Genomic DNA, 19738 nt, shown 5'->3' on the forward strand with positions numbered 1-19738 from the left:
GCTGCAAAATCACTTTATCGTGTCTCTCGTTGTATTGCGGCCGTTTGTCTTTCAATGCTCGGCTCAAATGCATCAATTGCGTTCGATACCGATCGCCTGTGATTGTTTCAGTCGGTTTTAACAGTTCATAATACACTACGCCGAGCTGGTCCCACCAAATACAGAGCATGACCTTGGACGTCAAAATCACCGTTCTTGAAGTGTTGAAACCACTCATGACACGTTCTTTCACTAATAGCGGCCTCACCATAAGTATTTGAGAGCATTCGATGAGCCTCAGCCGCAGATTTCTTCATATTGAAGCAAAAAATTAAAACTTCCCGAAAATGACGAGAATTTGGCTCGTAAACTAACATTTTCAATCGAGAATAACTTTATGATGCAGACACAAATCGACTAATGTTTCTATAGGGTTATGTTGACAGATGCCCAAATTTATTGTATGACGTCTATGATCTATTTATTTCGACCACCACTTACCGCTAAAGCCATCTATAGGAAAACGGCGGAAGCAAAGTTGTACATCTAATATTTTTTTAGTACACAGTAAAATGTAAACTTTAAATTCGTATTGGATTAAATGCGTGCGTGCGTGCATGCGTGCGTGCGTTTTGTATGGTGTATGTTTCATATAATTTATTAATAATACAATTGCACGCTAACTCTATTTTTCAATCCGTCATCTTGGTCCTTTTTTTTAATTTGCCATGAATCTAAAAATAAAAAAATTCTAACAAGACACTGATAACATAGAGTAACACAGTGAATAATTACATCCTTATTGATTACTAATGTTAAATAGAGATAAAATTATCATTATGTTACAATAGGTCTGTTTGCATTGCTTAAAATTCCCAAAAATTGTGGCAATTAAAAGAGATAAATATATATTTGAGTATTGAAGAAAGAAAAAGTGAAGAAGATGCTGAGTGTAAAAAGTATAAGCAATGCGAACAGACTTACTATGGCTATGCTCTATTATATAGTTATATCGAAAATTATCTTGGGTAATACTTCAGATTAGGGACCTTTCCCCCCCCTCTTCCCCATTGACCTTGATCTTGACATGTATCAAGATCATAACCCAAAATGACCAACAAGTTCAACTTTCGCTTATTAGTCGTTAAAAAGTTATTAACAAAAAAAGTTTGAAAAATGATATCTCTTTTCTATTATATGAGAAATTTTCTGCTTTAAAGTATATTTTACAATTTTCCACGCGAAGCCACTCCCATCCCATCTCCCTCTCTGCTTGGGCACGCACGACCTCGCAAAACGAATGCCAAGGGGCGCCAAGAGGACTTTCCGAAATCGACCATATTTCTTTAGAACGTCGTGCGCCCTTAAGGGGAGAAGATGGGGTGGAAATCGCTTCGCATGAAAAATTGTAAAATATACTTTATAGTAGAAAATTTCTGTTTCATATAGTAGAAAAGAAATATCATTTTTCAAATTTCTTTTGTTAATAATTTTTTTAATAACTTTTGTTAATAACGTTTTAACGAATAACGAGCGATAGCTGAAATTTGTTAAGTTAGGAGGTTAGGAGGTTATTCAGAATCATGGCAACATATATCAAGATCAAGATCATTGGGAAGGGGGAAGTCTCTCAATAATCTGAAGTATTATCTTGTTACAAGGAATACAACCAAATATTCTTCTCTTGATTTTTTTCTTTCAAGAATAAATATAATGTTGAAAAGAAAGATCCGATAGCACACTCACTAATTAGTCCATATAAAATAAAATTCTCATTGGTAAAGTAGTGAAAAAATACTATGCACTAATCAAAGTAAATGGATGTGTGCTATCAGGATGTGTGCTACCCAGTAAATGAGAATATATTGAAATGGATAGAAATGAATTTATTTCCGAATTCACGCTTCTGAATTTTATGAATCCATTTGAATTCATAAATACGTCAACATGATAAATAGTTTCGTATTTTAATTTTAATTAAATTCATTTCAATTAAAAAATAATATTATATAATATGGACATAAATTATCCAAGTTCATGATAAGTAGCACATTTTATATTTCTATCCATTTGAATCCAAAAATATTTATGTCATAAATAAATTAGTCATAAATACATTTTAGTTCAAAATTATGAATAAAAATAGTTTCGTTTGAATTCACTTCAATTAAAAAAAAATTCAACCTATTAGGTGTACAACTTTGCTTCCGCCGTTTTTCTATAGATTGCTTTAGCGGTAAGTGGTGATCGAAATAAATAGATCATAGACGTCATACAATAAACTTGAGCATCTGTCAACATAACCCCATAGAAACATTAGTCGATTTGTGTCTGCATCATAAATATTATTCTCGATTGAAAATGTCAGTTTACGAGCCAAATTCTCGTCATTTGCGGGAGATTTTAATTTTTTGCTTCAATATGAAGAAATCTGCGGCTGAGGCTCATCGAATGCTCTCAAATACTTATGGTGAGGTCGCTATTAGTGAAAGAACGAGTCGTGAGTAGTTTCAACGCTTCAAGAACGGTGATTTTGATGTCCAAGATCATGCTCTGTATTTGGTGGGACCAGCTCGGCGTAGTGTATTATGAACTGTTAAAACCGACTGAAATAATCACAGGCGATCGGTATCGAACGCAATTGATGCGTTTGAGCCGAGCATTGAAAGACAAATGGCCGCAATATAACGAAAGACACGATAAAGTGATTTTGCAGCATGACAATGCTTGACCCCATGTTGCGAAAGTGGTCAAGACATACTTGGAAACGTTGAAATGGGAAGTTCTACCCCACCCGCCGTATTCTTCAGACGTTGCTCCCTCTGACTATCACTTGTTTCGATCAATGGCACACGGCCTGGCTGACCAGCACTTCCGGTCTTATGAAGAAGTAAAAAATTGGATCGATTCATGAATAGCCTCAAAAGATGACCAGTTTTTTCGACGCGGGATTCGTACGCTACCCGAAAGATGGGAGAAAGTAATGGCCAGCGATGGACAATACTTTGAATCATAAATGTATAACCAGTTTTTTACAATAAAGCCTCGAATTTCGGAAAAAAACAGCGGAAGCAAAGTTGTACACCTAATAACTAATTTGCAAATTGTGAATACATTACAGTTTAAAATAAAATTAATTATAAAAATACGCATTTTTTTTTAATAAAAAAAATTATGACAGAAATATGTAAACCCTAAATTTATATCCGAGTACAATACTAAATAGGAATATTTCTGTTTCGATCGAAATGAATATAAAAATATTGTTCTATTTATAAAGAAAGAATTATAAATGTTCAATGTTGAGAAACAAATTTATCTCCTCAGATATCAATTTTAATTCATTTCAATCCAGCTCTGGGCTCTAAAGCGCAAACTTGGATAAATTAAAATGAATTGCAATTTTTAATTTATTTAATTCCATTTTCGTTTACTGGATAATAGAATCTTCCCATTAAAACTGTAAGAGATAGAAAACATTTACCACAATAAAAGTTGAATGATTGCAAGAGTATACATAACTATAAAAAGTTTTTTTTATTTATTTATTATGTGTCTTCCCTAATTTTCAAAAAAATTTAAATTTTTTACGAAACTTACAAAATTATTTTACATTGAAAACAACGATGTATATTATAATTATTATTATGTATATTATAATTATTATAATCTGATTTTATTCTGTTTTTCGAAGATACATGTAAACGTGAAATGCTCCGTTTATATTCGCTTTCAGAAAAACGTTTATTTGTAAGTATGCACTTACTTATAAATATTTATATTGCATGTATATTTGTTTATTAGAAACGTTTTTCCGAATATATTTTAAGTCAGGATCTGCTGTTATGTATTTAAATGAGAATACATTTATACGTATATTTAGCACCTTCATCTGTGAAAATCGTTTTGTCGAATATTTTAACGTATTTTTATAAAATTAAAAATCAATTTTATTCGTTTTTGTATTTTCTTATAGGTTAATATTTTAAGAAGCACGCGCTACGCGCGTCATTTATTCTTTAAGTTACTATTGTGTATGTGCGTGTGTGCGTGCGTATTAAATAGAATCTTTTTTCATGAGTCCACGTACTCAGCTATATACAAGGAATTTAAATGTCAAAACTTCGGGAGTGTGTAAAGAATCGATAAATTAAAAAAAAATCTTGTAGAGATATGCTCGTTTTTGCTTCGTTTTGAAGAAAATCGCAAAAAAGACAAAATAAAATTTTCATTTTTGTACATTCTCATTACTTATTTACATTGTATTTCACTTGCTTAATGTAGATATTGTTCAAAATATTGATCATTTGCAGCAATGCAACGCTTGCATTGCTGCAAGTGATCAATATTTGTGATAACTCGTGTTGCAATTAAACACTTATCTGGCGATATTTACACTGCACTCGATTCGATTTCTTGTTTTCTTTGAGTTGATTGACAACAAATAAACTTCTTGCTTCAGGATCCCTCACTCAAACCAGTTAGGCGCCAAGGTTAGGTGATCGGGGTGGCCAAGATATTCCTCCTTCACGTCCAATCCATCGTGAAAAATGTCTGTCTAGCCAAGCTGGAATAGTTCTGCCATAATGAGCTAGACACCCATCGAGTTGAAATCACATTTCAATCCATTGTGCATGTCTTATGGATGTCTTCAAAAAATTCAGTCTTCAAAAAATCTATATATCTGATTGCATTTAATCTGTCGGATAAAAAAATGGTCCCACTAAACAAAAACAAACGAAAAAAGTTTTCACCTTCGAAATGGAATTATTATTGTTTTCGTGTATGGTTTTAGCGACGATAATATTTTTGAGGCAATGCAAAAACGAAGCAACTACATTTTGTCTTTTTCTTCAAAACGAAGCAAAAACAAGCATATTTATACAGGACTTTTTTCTTAGTTTATCAGTCCTCTACACGCTCCTAAAGTTTTGATTTAAATTCTAGACACCCTGTATAACTATAGCTAACCTGAAGTTGGTCCCCTAATTTTTGATAAAACTAATTTTCTATAACTCATTTGATTATTTCTATAGCTCCTCGTTTGCATATACAGGATGTTTGGAAATTAGTAATAAGTTTTTCGTACATGTGGTAGAATGGACTAAACTGAGAAGAAAAATCCTCTACCATTTTACAATTGTCGCAATGGTTAACGAGTTATTAACTTAAGAAAATAGCCAAATTTGTCCAGCCCATCGCCAAATGCAAACGCGCGACAGAATAGTACCCACCCCGCGCGACGAGGCGCGCGTTCACCGTTGCTAGGCACGTTGTTTGCAATGCAAAATGGTAAAGGACTTTTTTTTTCAGTTTAGTCCATGTATATGTGCGAAAAATTTATCACTCCAACACCCTGTATATGCATATTTTGAATTTTCGTTTACATATACTTCTAGTAAAAAAATTATTTAAAAAATAATTTGGGAGGAGGGGATTTCAAACTAACTCCTCAACTTCGAGCAAATTAGATCAAAAAGATCTTAATCGATAGATTTTCGATTTGCATATTCCCAAGCAAATCGATTTTTCGTTTGCACACCTTTAGTTAAAAAGTTACTAACAAATAAATATTGGGTGCCAAATTGAAAATTCGCGAAAAAAATTACGTTTTTGACTATGTTATTAGCAATTTTTGAATTGAACTATGTTATGGTTTCACTAAATAACAACAATATTACGTTTAAATGGACGACATCATTATACTTCGATAAATTTGAGTATGGATTTAACATGTTTTTTAAAGAATGTAAGCTCATAGTTTAATTGAGAAATTTACATACCGTTGCCATTAGCATTATCCAAAGCGTAGAATTTATAAAAGAATAGCGTTTCTCTTTGGCAGAACTAGTGCACACTCAATGCACTTTAAAGCCGTTGTACATAAGTCAACATAAAGATTTGCTCGTATAATTAGCTCATATTAATTTATTAGAAACGCTTGTCTGAATATACTGATTTAATGTTATTTTATATACATATTGTTTCCTACATTTTTACTACATTCAAACGTCATTTTTACCAAAAAGAATTTTTGATTTTTTCAACCTGTCATACTAGAAAAACTCCTTAAGATAAACATTTTAAAAAAACATGAAAATATTCGAAAAGACATTTTTTAATGATAGATGTGCTAAATATACATGTAAACATATTTTCGTTTAAACGTATAATAACGAGCTCTACTAAAAACACATATGGAAGGAAGGAAAATGTCTGCAGTCTTCTAGCAGACTGTCAGCAAGTTCGAGCAGAAAATGACGGCAATCTGCCATCAACTGCGTCCGCACTAAGCTTGTGTTCTGTTAACATCGCCTGTCGACATAATGTGAAGGCAGAAACTGAGCAGATCTTGTCGATTGTGTTACGTTTTTTTCTAGCAGTCTGTCAATAGTATTATGTATTACATCTAATTCTGTAACAATTCTGTTGTTATTTTGTTAGCATAGTGTGTAGCAGACATTTAAAAAATCTGCTTTCTACAGATTTGGCTATTTGAATATATTCAAAAAAATGTTTCTAATAAATGGATATGCTAATTATATATGTAAACGTATATTTATTTAAACGTACAATATAATAGCGAGCCCTAATTATTTTTCAGAATATGAACAAGAATGTCTATATGTGAAGAATGTCTTCATATATTTGCATATATTTGCACATATTTGTCTCATATCGCGATGACTGCACAAGCAGCGATAAAGACAAATACAACTTAGAGACCATTTAATCAAAATTTGGTTATCACATATCTTATCAAATCTCAATTTAAAACATTGTGATTCGTTTTTTCCCTATGACATGTAACGATACACTCCTACAATGGCATCGTTCTTAATGTTATCGACTCTTTAGTTAACGATCTTAATGTACAATGCTTCAAACTCGGCCAAGCAAGTGCAAAAACCGTTGAACCAATCGCCGAGAACCAGTTTTTCGCGACTCCGCGTCCTGAAAAAAAATACCGAAAAAAACCGAGAAATTACGATCCGACAGCGTAAAATAAAAACGACGATCGCAACCAAAAAATTCAAAAAATTTCCATTCCCGATTACGATCCTGAACGAGTCAGCACTCCGAAATCCATTAAGAAGCGCGACCAACATCCGATTCAGATCCTAGATGAATAGCGAGACAATGAATAGCGAGCAAAGGGAGTAGAACACATTCTGCCTCCACTGAGTGTTCTCAGCAATGAAACTTTTGTTCTTGTCACATCGGCGAACTGACGAGAAAAGGGAATAGAATATATTCTGTCTCCGCTGAGCATTCTCAGTCGACGAACCAGCCTAATTCAGTTTCTGCGCACCGGATTATACAACGGTTTTAATATGCACCCAGTGCACACACTAGTGTTCCCAGCCGAAATTATTGAATGTAATATATGATACGTATAGTATATAATGAATGTAATATGTTCCTTAGAAATTGTTGATCAGAAAAAAATACTTATAGCACTTTTTTGTTGTTGTAAAATATTTCAAAAAGTTGAATGCAACAAATTTAGAAATGACTTTCATTATTATTTAGTTAAATGTGTATAAAAAATCTTATAATACTATGTCTTTTATTGTTATAATGTGTGATGTTGACTATGTATTTGCATTAAATTTATATTGATTTTTAAGCAACATTATAATTAATATATCTTCAATGCATGCCAATACATAATTAATGTTTAACTAACAATAAGATACATATTTACCTATATTATAAAGTCATAAGTATTAAAATGTTATACAATAAAATAAAATATATATATTTTGAATGTTCAGTTACTTTCAAAAAGTTAAATATAATCTTACGTAAAAGAATTAAATATAGAAGTAGATCGTGCCGAATGAACTGCCATACGCTCAATTAACAAAGAAATATTTTTTAAACATTTTTTTTTATATTTTAACAATGATAAAAAAATATTTAAAAACATTGAAATTAATTATTTCCTATTTTTCATTAAAAAATGATTTTAACATTGTAGAAAACATTTCTTTAACATTCAACAAAACATATTTTTAATATTAAATAAATGTTTTTTAACATTTTAATGAATGGTTTAAGGAATAAGAATCGAGAACTGTTAAAATATTTTATTTACTTCATCTTGAAGCCCAATTTTCAGAGTTTACCTTCAATTTCAGTATTATTTAATTATAATGGATGAAAAATCTCATTCTACGTTTTTTATTCTAATATATACAGGATTTTTTTTACTTACGAAAATAAAATTCCGCAGGTTGGCGATTGTGTATTGCTCACTAAATATAATCAATATAAAATAATTATTAAATTAATATAAATATTGCATAAATAAATGTTTTCTTTTTCAAATTATTATTACAAATAAATAATTAATGTAAAATAAATATTTAATAAACGTTAAATAAATATTTTTCCTAAACTATTATTTGAGATATTAAATACTTTTAATATAAATTACGTAAAGTATTGGGTTGTCTGGAAAGTTGTGCCGATTTTGAAGGAAAATTGAAACGCAGAAGATTTAAATTTTAGTATACATTTATTAAATTATATAGGTTAGTCGGCACGAACTTTCCGGACAACCCAATATATTAATAAATATTTAATAAATATTATTTTACAATAAATTGTATATAATTAATGAAAAATAAATGTTACAATTAAAAATTTTAAAAACTTTATCTGCGATTAAGCGAGTATAGCCTATAAATCTTCATATGAATAATAGCTCACCGAACGTTAATAATGAAAAACGAGTAATGAGGGTAAATTTTATTTACCCCCCCCACCCCTATTGACTTTTTACTAATCAGCGCTTGGTGTCAAAATGCTTTTGTCCGTATATGGACTCCGGGCTAATTATAAAATTCAGTACTCGCAAAGATTTGCACATTTTGAGCCGATTCTGGCGCGCTACCCCCAATACCGCTCGAGGCTCGGCGGCCGAGCCGTCAAGCGCCACATAACGCTCTGACTTAAGAATGTCTCTACAGCTTAAACGTGCGGAGGTCGTATCTTACATTATTAAAGAATATTTTTCTTGCAAAATAATTATTTCCTTAAAAAAATCAAATACTGAATTTTCTAACATTTTGTCTTAATAATTCTTGCCTACCAGAAACCATAATTGTTACAAATTTACATCGAGAAGTTTCTATAACAGACTTGTGAAGATTGAAATTAGGAAATACGTGAATCCGTGTTTTCCACACGAAGTCTCAAGTAACGAGAATTCTATATCGCAATAACTATTGGGAGTACAAATTAGTTTGGTCTGTTTCCTTAAAGATGGCTTCAGTTGTTGTGAATGGTTCATAGTGACAGCTGATTTTGGCGGTTTCAGAGAGGTTAAACATCTGCTAATAATATTCAGTTTACCCTCGCTTTCAGTTTCATACAAAAACCTTGATTTTTACTGTGTTTGAAATGTCGAATTTTGTTTTAACCAAACAGCATTTGCGGGAGGTTTTGATTTTCTGCTTTAATTAGAAGAAAAGTGCGGCTGAAGCCCATCGAATGCTTGTCGAAGTTTATGGTGACACTGCTCCAACTGATAAATGTAGGAAATGATTTCGACGTTTCAAGGATGGAGATTTCAGCGTTGAAGACAAGCCTTGCTTTGGACAGCCAAAAAAATTCAAAGACAAAGAATTAGAGGTATTACTCGAAGAAGAAAGTCAAACGCAAGAGGAGCTTGCAGAATCATTGAGGGTAACTCAACAAGAAATTTCTATACGATTGAGAGTCATGGAAATGATTCAAAAACAAGGAAATTGGATGCCTTATGAACTGAAACCGAAAGATGTTAAAAGGCGATTTTTCACTTGCGAACAGCTGATTCAAAAACAACACAGAAAAGATTTTTTTGCATCAGATTGTAACTGGAGATGAGAAGTGGATATTCTACAACAACTCCAAAAAGAAAAAATACTACGCTAAGCCCGGTCAATCGTTGTCATCGACCTCAACATCAACACCATCGCCGAACATTCAGGTTCGAAGATCATGCTCTGTATCTGGTGGGACCAAGAGGGTCTTGTTTACTATGAGCTGCTGAAACTTTTCCGGCGATTCCATTACGGGCGATCGGTATCAGTTACAATTGATTCGTTTGAGCCGTGCATTGCGAGAGAAACGGCCGGAATACGAACAAAGACATGATAAAGTTATTGTTCTTCATGACAACGCTCGGCCTCATGTCGCTAAAGTCATAAAAAAATATTTGGAAACGCTCAAATGAGATGTTTTACCGCACCCGCTGTATTTTCCGGACATTGCTCCTTCTGATTACTGATTGTTCCAAAGGATGCAGCAAGTCACCGATTCGCTTCTTTCGCAGAAATCGAAAATTGGCTCCAAAATTGGATCGCCTTCAAAGATGAGTCATTTTTTCGAGATGGAATTCGAAAATTGCTTGAGAGATGGGAAAAAGTAGTAGGCAGCGATGGACAATACTTTAATTAATCTGTTCATTCATTTAATTTTGAAATAAATGCACAAAAAAACGGACCGAATTAATTTGTACTCCCAATAATTTATTTATAATATAATTAATAATATAATTTTATCATTTTAATTAAAATAATTATATTCGCTTAAAGAAGAAAATAATTATTGCGATATAAAATCTTTGTTACTTAATGAAACTTTATAAGACTTCGTACGGAATTTCCAGATTCACATATTTCCTGATTTCAATCTTCGCAAATCTGTTGTAGAAACTTCTCGATGTAAATTTATAACAATTATTGAATGGTTTCTGGTAAGCAAGAATTATTATGACAAAATGTTTTAGAAAATTTAGTATTTGATTTTTTAAGAACATAAAAATTCTATTAAAGAAAAATATTCTTTAATAACGTAAAGTACGATCTCCATACATTTAAGCTACAGAGACGTTCCTGAGCCAGAGCGTCAGCGGCTCGGCCGTCGAGCCTCGAGCGGTAGTGGGAGTAGCTCGCCGGAATCGGTCCGAAATGTGCAAATCTTTGCGAGCATAATTGCTACTAACATAATTGCTACTAGCATAATTGCTACTTAAATAGCACTTTTTCTTTTATTTTCGTTACAATATAACTTTAGGTTACCTTTCTTTGAAATTTATATTTTCCTACTTCTTTTTTCTTTTTGTACATATTTCGCACTGATAATGCAATAATTGAATGAAGACAAAATGCATGCTTTATACAACGTGATTACAATTGGAAATATTTAAATTGAATTCTGCTATAAATATGCATGGATTCTAGACAACCCATGACTGATCACTGACAATTTCTGTGACAATGGAACTTTACTTATTGCAGGATTGAACGTGACGACCGCGTATTCCGGCCCCTTAGCTACAAACATGTTTGATCAGCAAACAATTGACAATATCAAAAGACCGAATAACAAGTCGGAAATATTCAAGCACAGCCAGGAATCGGAGCACAGTACTTCTTTCTCAGAAAATTCAAAAACCGATAAAACTCAAATAGATACTACTTCTCACGGACTTCCTCACTATCCTATGGATCCAGGACATCCTACAATATCTTATAACGGACCTTATAGTCCCGACTACCTATCCACCCATCTCAATGTAGAAGACATTTTTCATTTACCCGTTTATTCCGTAAAGCCAATGTTGAGGGCAAAACCAAAATCAAAATTTGATTCGAAAAAGCCTGTAGAAGTAAGACCTCACAAGGAAATTAATCAGTATTTTCCTGATCCATTAGTATCTGATAAATTTCCCGATAAAGTCACGTCGATGCTTCCATATCCTAATGAAAATCAATCAAATTCATTAAACCTAAACAAATTAGCCCCTCTGCTAAAAAATCATCCAATTGATCAAGCTCAGTTTATCCCATTACATTCTCATCTCAATACATCAGAATCAGGATTCTTATTCAGCTCTAATAATAGAGAAAACATCTCTCAAGTTAATTTTAATAATCAGTATGGTAACACAGCAATTGGTCTTTCTTATTATGATTCAATCCCCATCAAATCCGATTTAATTGATCCAAATGTGATTGTTCCTACTTCAAAAAAGAAGACCACACTTAGTAATCCCTTTATTGATGCAGAAAAATCAAAATCATTTTCGATATTATCTGATCGACCAAAACAAAATAAAAAAAATCCTGATTATGAGATTTTACCAGAGAAACTACATCACCTGACAAATTCGCAGCAACCTGATCTAATTCAGGTCAATTATACTCCTCCTCAAGATTACCCTAGTGTATATGACCTTCACCAAATCTCTGGTCAGAAACAACTGCCTACTGATCAAGCGCAATCCGTTTATTTCGGAACGATACCCACATCGAAAAAGACGACGAAATATCATAGCTTTTCGCAAAAAGATGAAAATGGACAGATCACTTATCACATTCACACGCCCAATATTCCAAATACTCCTCAGCAAATTGAGGAATTATTAGCACACATCAATCAGCACGATCCCAATCCAGGATTCTTCCAAGATTATTCCAAAAAACCTGCTATACTTTATAATGTTCCAAATAATCGCCCGCTGCCAACTATACCACTTCATATAGATGCTCAAATATCACATTCAGGACTTACGCACTTGAATCATCCGCTCGCAGCACAAACGTCCAGTCAATCAGGTTCGTTCCTGATCATCACAAAAAATAATATACAGAATTTTTATTAGTAGCCAGAAATGAGCTGATATTCCTTGCTGAAAAATAAAATAATGCTTTTGTTATCAACATTTATTGATTGCATAAATTTTCATAATTTATAAAATTACAACATTATATACCTTTGTAACTACATCCCAAAATTTAAACTTATATGAAAATCCAATTATATAGTTAATTAAGAAATTAAATTTTATTATTTAATTGTATTTCCATCAATTTGCAAAATGCATTCTTTTTTTAATTGATTATAATATGAATAATATATACATACGTATATATTACATATACAAATAGTATTTCATTTTCAGAAAAAGTTATTTTAAGTTTCGGTAAGGAATATCGTCACATATACTGTAGATATATTTCTCAAGAAATTTTATGCATTTACATAAGAAACTTACATATTAATGATCTTGAAGAACATAGATTGCAGCACATATTTGCAATTAAAGTCAATTGCTGTGATCGTGAAAAAATCTTGAAATTATAAAAACATATGAAGATAAGAAAATGAATAATAAGATTAATTAAGTAACACAAGAGATAATGAACCTGGCACACGATGTAAGTGTAATTTAATTATCGTACTCATTCATTCATTCAATTCACAACATTCTAAGGTCTATCTCTCGTACGTATGCTCGTGTTGCACACGTAGATACATACGCAGATATACGGACCTACAATTTAATCGCGTCGGTTTCGAAAGGCAATTTGAGAGGTTTTCTTGGTAATAGATACTCTTGACTAAAATCATTCTAATAAGAATCGAACGTAAGCAATCCTTTCCGTGATTGGTGCTGCTATTTTTCAGTTTGTTAATATGTTAATGTAAGTGAATAGATGAGAGCAATTTTTATAGATAATACAGTTATAGGTACCATGTTTTTCAAGATGGTGACACTGGGGCGGACGTTGTTTCGCTTCGGTCTGAATATTAATTATTTTAAAATTATCATCAATCTAATATTGGCCGTATTGACCTCTTTCTTATTTTTCCAAGGCAAGTATCGTTTATTAAAAAAAGAATAAGAATTATTAACCGTTTTCGGTAAGACTGAATGACGTGCGATTTTATGCCTCTTATTGAGTGACTCTACTCTTAATGGTTTGCCAGACGGAGAGGAGCTACATGAAAATTTCTTGGATCTGCCCATGATGGAACAAGACTTCCATCATGAATCTGTCGGAAAATCGAATCCAAGTCCTCTAACATGATAGATTTACGCGCTGTTCACCCATACAGCACCGAAAGTTTTCAGAAATATTTCAAAAATATTTCAATTGAAAAGTGAAACATTTTATAAAAATTGCGAAATCTGTCTGCAATATTTCTGAAACAGCTCTGAAATAATAAAATGTCCGCGATTCTTGCACATGAAACCTTGAAAGGTTGATAAAATGTCATAGAAAAAAAATCTGCAATCTTTTTAAAATATTATCAAAAAAATTTCAGCCATTTCTAATACTACAAAAATAATATTCGAATATATACTTAATTGATCTTAAATAATATTTAAATTTATTATGGCGACATAATAAATTTGAATATCGTTTAAATATCAATTAAACATATATTTATATATCATTTTTAAAGTTGGATTGTCCGGAAAGTTCGTGGCGATTTTGAAGGAAAATTGAAACGCAAAAGGTTTAAATTTTAGTATACATTTATTAAATTTAAATCTTTTGCGGCACGAACTTTCCGGACAACCCAATACTTAAAATTTATTGAGAGTTTTGTGTGTGTGTGTGTGTGTGTGTGTGTGTGTGTGTGTGTGTGTGTGTGTGTGTGTGTGTGTGTGTGTGTGTGTGTGAGAGAGAGAGAGAGAGATTTGTTTACAGATTACAAAAACTTATTGAAATAAACTTAAAGTATTTCTCGAAAATAATAATTATATCGTCAATTATTTTGATTAATTAATCATATTATATGCATAAGCACTCATACTATTAAAAATCACACCTGCAGTTTCCATACAATATCATTATTCATATACAAAAGTTTTTTTCGTAATTAAATAGAATAAATCACAATAACATCAAAATAATGTTAAATTGAATTGCGATTGATCAAAAAATGACTTTTAGTAAATATTTTGAATCCATTTTAACATTATAATCATTTTTCGTTCTGTTTAAATATATTTTTCAATTTATTGCATACATAATTTTAATAACATTTCTGTTAAAACATTTCATATGACATATTGCAGAATCCTTTCAGAATTGTTGCATATGAAATGTGAAAGGTTGAAACGTTTCTGAAAACTTTCCGTAATAATCGGTGCTGTATGGACATGCTACGCTCATGCTCTAATTAGCTAATAATACTATACTAATAATACTATAAGTTTTACAATTATTGTCCAAATTTTTTTCGGTTTTAATCGGATCATCTTCAGTGAACATAAAAACTTAGAAAATTCTTAAAACTTAGAATCATACAAATTTAGTCAAAAGATTTGGATAATAATTATAGAAATAATACAATAATTAAATTGAACTTACAGGCTCGTTATCTCTTGTTTCACTTAATTAATTTTTCTAATTCTCTTAACCATATTTAGACTGATTTCTTAATAATAAAAATAAATGTATCGCGTATCACTTTATGAAGAAATATGATTAGATTCAAATTAAGAATATTAGAGCAAATAATTCGTTTTTTAAAATAATTAAAATAGTATTAAAAAAGGAGATATTTTATAAAAGGCAATTGAGGCAAAATTTATATTAAAAAAAAGACACAATTAAAGCGGAAAGAAATAAAATAATATTAATTAATTTTTAATTTTGTTGTTTTACACAGATGTATTTTGAATCGATTTTAAATGTGCTGACATGATTTTTTGTTAAAAAGTTCATCTAATTGTATATAAATCATAAACTATATCTAATTTTTCTAACTTTTGTTGAAATGTCATACCTCGATCTTCGTATGCATCATCACCAACTCTTAAAAAGAATTGGATTTATATAGTTACAGTTTATTTTTTAATCTGAAATTAGAACAGAAATAATAAAAAATGGCACAGAGTTTCGAGAGTTATAATCAACCATTGTTAACAAAATATTCGGGAAAAGATTTAATCCATGTTAAAACGCAAATAATAATTTGCTATATGTTCTTGCATTTCTGAATTTTAACACAGATAGAAATTGGCTTCTACTACTTTGCTACAGACATAATAAATCTTCCGATATATTATAGGTATGGACCATAACATTGTACCGCCAGGTTTTTCTCTACCTGGAAGTATAACTGGATTCCCAGTCGCATCTCCTTCCAATGAAGTTACAATGCAAATACTAGAAGCATTAGATGAACATACAATTCGATTAGTGTTTACTGTACCTCAGGTCTTAGTGGGACTACATGGAAGAGTCGAGCTACAATATACCAGTGATAAAACGTATGTATTGAAATACTGCATCAAATTATGTAAAAAGATCTTTTTGAATTTCATGAGAGAGAAAGAGAGAGAGAGAGAGAGAGAGAGAGAGAGAGAGAAAGCGGAAAATATTTAAATTTTAAAGTTAAGAAGTTCAGGAAGAGCAAAGAAGTTAAGAAAGAATAATAATTTTAAATATTAATATTAATATAAATATTCTTGACTTCTATGGATGCTTTCTATATAAAGATTATGCATTTCGCGAGTTTCCTCTGTGTTCAGATCCATTCTTGGAATGCCAACGTTTCGTGAACCTTGCACTACTTCATCAGGACGAGGAGCAGTTCCTGATACTGATCCTCCGGGTCGTTTCTTTTTTATATTACTCTACTTGTTGAAGTGGTGAAGAGAAAGAAAAGAATTGTGAGTGAGAGGTGGGGAAAATCGATCAGTCTTTAATAACCGGGAAAATGGTTTTCCATATTTTATTTATATTGTAGCCATTATCTCTATTTAGATTGTTTTCTATTTTTCTATTTTTCTATACTTTCTTGGAAAGTATGATGTAATGTTGGCTATTGTGGTCGTTTTATCAAACAATATTTGATGTCCTACTTCGATGTTGTGTTCTGATAATGCTAATTGCGAGACGTGTTTTAGCCTGACATCGTTGATGTTCTTTTATCCGTAGGTTGACCAGTTTCTTCAATGTATACTTGCCCGCAGGAACAAGATATTTTGTATACTCCTATGGAGCTGAGTGGAGGTCTTTGATCTTTAGGATTTCTTAAGATTTGTCCTATCTTTTTAGATGATTAAAGATAGTTCGGATATTGTGTTTGTTTAATATCCTGCCATTTCGATCTATTGTTCCTTTGATATATGGGAGAATGGATAGGATCCTTTCGTCTATCAGAGACCGTTATCTTGTTTACATATTTATTGACTGTTTTGATTATGTCTTTTTTGTCGTGTCCATTTTTCTGTAAGGCTATTTTTAAGTGAGTTCTGTCTGTAGATATTCTTTGTCAGAGATGATGAAAGCTCTACGTACAAGTGAATTGATTGCAGACTGTTTTTGTGCTGGATGATGGTGTGACTCGGCATGTAGGTATCTATCTGTGTATGTTGGTTTTCTATACACTTGATAGCCTAAGGTAGTCTAAGGGCGTCAGCTTTCTTAGAGAGAGCAGAACATCTAGGAAAAACATCTAGGAAGGAGAGTTTTCCGTTTTCCTCTATGTTTATAAAAAAGGAACGATTTGGAGGAACAGCTCAGTATCAGGCTGCTCTAATGAAATGGACTACAAGATTCACGAAACGTTCCATTCCAAGAATGGATTTAGACACGGAGGAAAGCCGCGGAGGAGATCCGCGAAACGCATAATCTTTATAATTTTAAATATTATGTTTTGTTGTAAATTATCTATATTAAAATAAGTAAGACAGTATTAATACATTATGTTATCTTACACACAATTCAAATAACTTTTTTGTGCAACTATATTTTTCAACTCTTTGATTTATGGCAATTAAATCAAGATTTGCATCATAAAGTTTCGTCTTTTATGGTCTCTTTTTGTCTTTTACTAATCTATTCTACCACACAAGCACGCAGGCATTTTGCTGAGTGCCGAACATAACATACGTACTATTCCTTTTATTTTTTTCTTTAATTAAATATTTAATCTAAAATGAGACACAATTGAAGTACTATTTCATCTTGTTCCACTAAATATATTTATAATACTTTTGTAATATCAGTTTGAACTTGTTATAGAGAATTTTACTTTAAATTCTGGATCTAGATATCTATCTAGATATCATCTCTTTTACATTTTTCTATATGAACTGATTGCTCGTAAATGAAGATGTAAATATGGAGAGCAATCATAAAAGATAGAACTTCTCAAACTCTATTTTATTTGTGACTACGAGACATGGAGATGTGACTACGAGATATTCATTTTCTATATCTCTGAATATCTTGTAAGAATAATAAAATTTCTTGTTTTATAGAAATTTCGATCCATCCACGTGGAAAACACAAGTGTTTGCGCCTCCTAATGACTTAATCGCAACACCCCAACTTGAGTTTGAATTAGGTGATCTAAAATCGATGACTGAATACAAAGTAAAAATTACGGTGAAACTGAAGGATTTAACAAATAGTCCAACCAGCAAAATTTACAATGTGCGTACATTAGAAAAACATGTTGAGGTAACAACTCTGCCACCACAAATACCAATTGACGCCGAACTTAGAATAGCGGAAACGAATTCAACCTGGATTAACGTTATATGGAAGAAATTCACAGAATATGAATTGCAATTCATAGACGGTGTTCAGCTGAGATATAAAGAATATGATAGTAAAGTTTATGCAGCAACACCATTGATCCATCGTGCAGTAACGAATTACATAATTGAAAACCTGAAACCATTAACCACATATGAAATTGGTATTTATTTTATACCGTTCCCAGGACAATTAACAGAGTTAATAAGCGAAAAAACGGTAAAGTATTTTAACAATAATTAAAATTATCTGATATTGGCGGTTTCATTATTACTGAAAATATTTTGTGGGGTGCTAGATGCTAGGTTCCACAAATAATCAAATCTCTGTAAAGTTTTTTTAATTAAAAAAAAATTTTTTTTTGCATAACAATCATTTGCATCATCTGAATATGCTATTATATATTATTTATAATAATCATGAATATAAAAATTCGGAGATAAACATTTAACGATTACATAATATTAATTCCATTAAATAAAGTGACATAAGGAATATTAATGTTAAATTATTATCTATTAGTTATCTATTATTATCTATTATTATCTATTATATCTATTATATATTATCTATTATAGTTTCAGGTAACTACGTTTATGAAACCAGATCCCTATTCTTTCGATGTAAAAGTTGAAGTTAAAACTATCAAATCAACGGACGTAGAAGTATCTTGGAGTGGTGTGCCTTATCCAGAAGATAAATATGTAAATATTTATCGTGCAATTTATCAAAGCGACATTGGCAAAGAAGATACTACCTTCAAAATTGCAAAAAGAGACTCTCACGCTAAAACTATGATCAATGATCTAAAACCTGGGACTAGATATCGATTGTGGCTTGAAATCTATTTAACAAATGGCAGAATAAAAAAAAGTAATGTGCAGGATTTTGTCACTAAGCCAGGTGTTCTCTTACCGATTACCGTGGCTCAACAAGGTAACAATATTATATAGACAGGCATACAAGATGTCCCGTCATTTACCAATGTTCGTGACCAGGTAGAGTGAACTAAACTAAGGGAAATACTAAGTGATGGAATCGAGTATTTTAATGTGCTTTTTAGCTGTTCTTGAACGAAAAAAAAACGATATGTGTCCGGCCGTTTCAGTCAGTCATTGGCCCATAATTTCGAAGAAATCGATTTTTTAATTAATTATTGTAATAATTTGAAAAATGTATTGTATAAATGAAAATATCAATATTTTTATTTTTATTTTAACTTAATATTATTACTTTTAATTACGTTTTGATTGTAATGAAATTTTATGAAATTACATATTAATATTATAGGTAATTAAATATTCATTTATGAAATATTTATTATTATCATCATTACCGTCGTCGTTGTCTATTCACATGAACGCATAAATAAGATCGTAATGAAAACTATTAGGTGTACAACTTTGCTTCCGCCG

General features: G+C 31.5%; 1 protein-coding gene across 1 annotated transcript in view; it reads left to right on the top strand.

Moving 5' to 3' along the window:
* Positions 1-19738, top strand: part of LOC105625652 (putative epidermal cell surface receptor) — a 67523-nt gene that overhangs the window by 41362 nt on the left and 6423 nt on the right. The window contains exons 8-11 of the mRNA XM_012206974.1: positions 11271-12590; positions 15844-16045; positions 18044-18542; positions 18902-19259. Of these exons, the coding sequence (XP_012062364.1) occupies positions 11271-12590; positions 15844-16045; positions 18044-18542; positions 18902-19259 (2379 nt within the window). The remainder of the gene's footprint in view (positions 1-11270; positions 12591-15843; positions 16046-18043; positions 18543-18901; positions 19260-19738) is intronic.

Source organism: Atta cephalotes (assembly GCF_000143395.1).
Source record: "Atta cephalotes unplaced genomic scaffold scaffold00003, whole genome shotgun sequence".
Classification (NCBI taxonomy): Eukaryota; Metazoa; Arthropoda; class Insecta; order Hymenoptera; family Formicidae; genus Atta; species Atta cephalotes.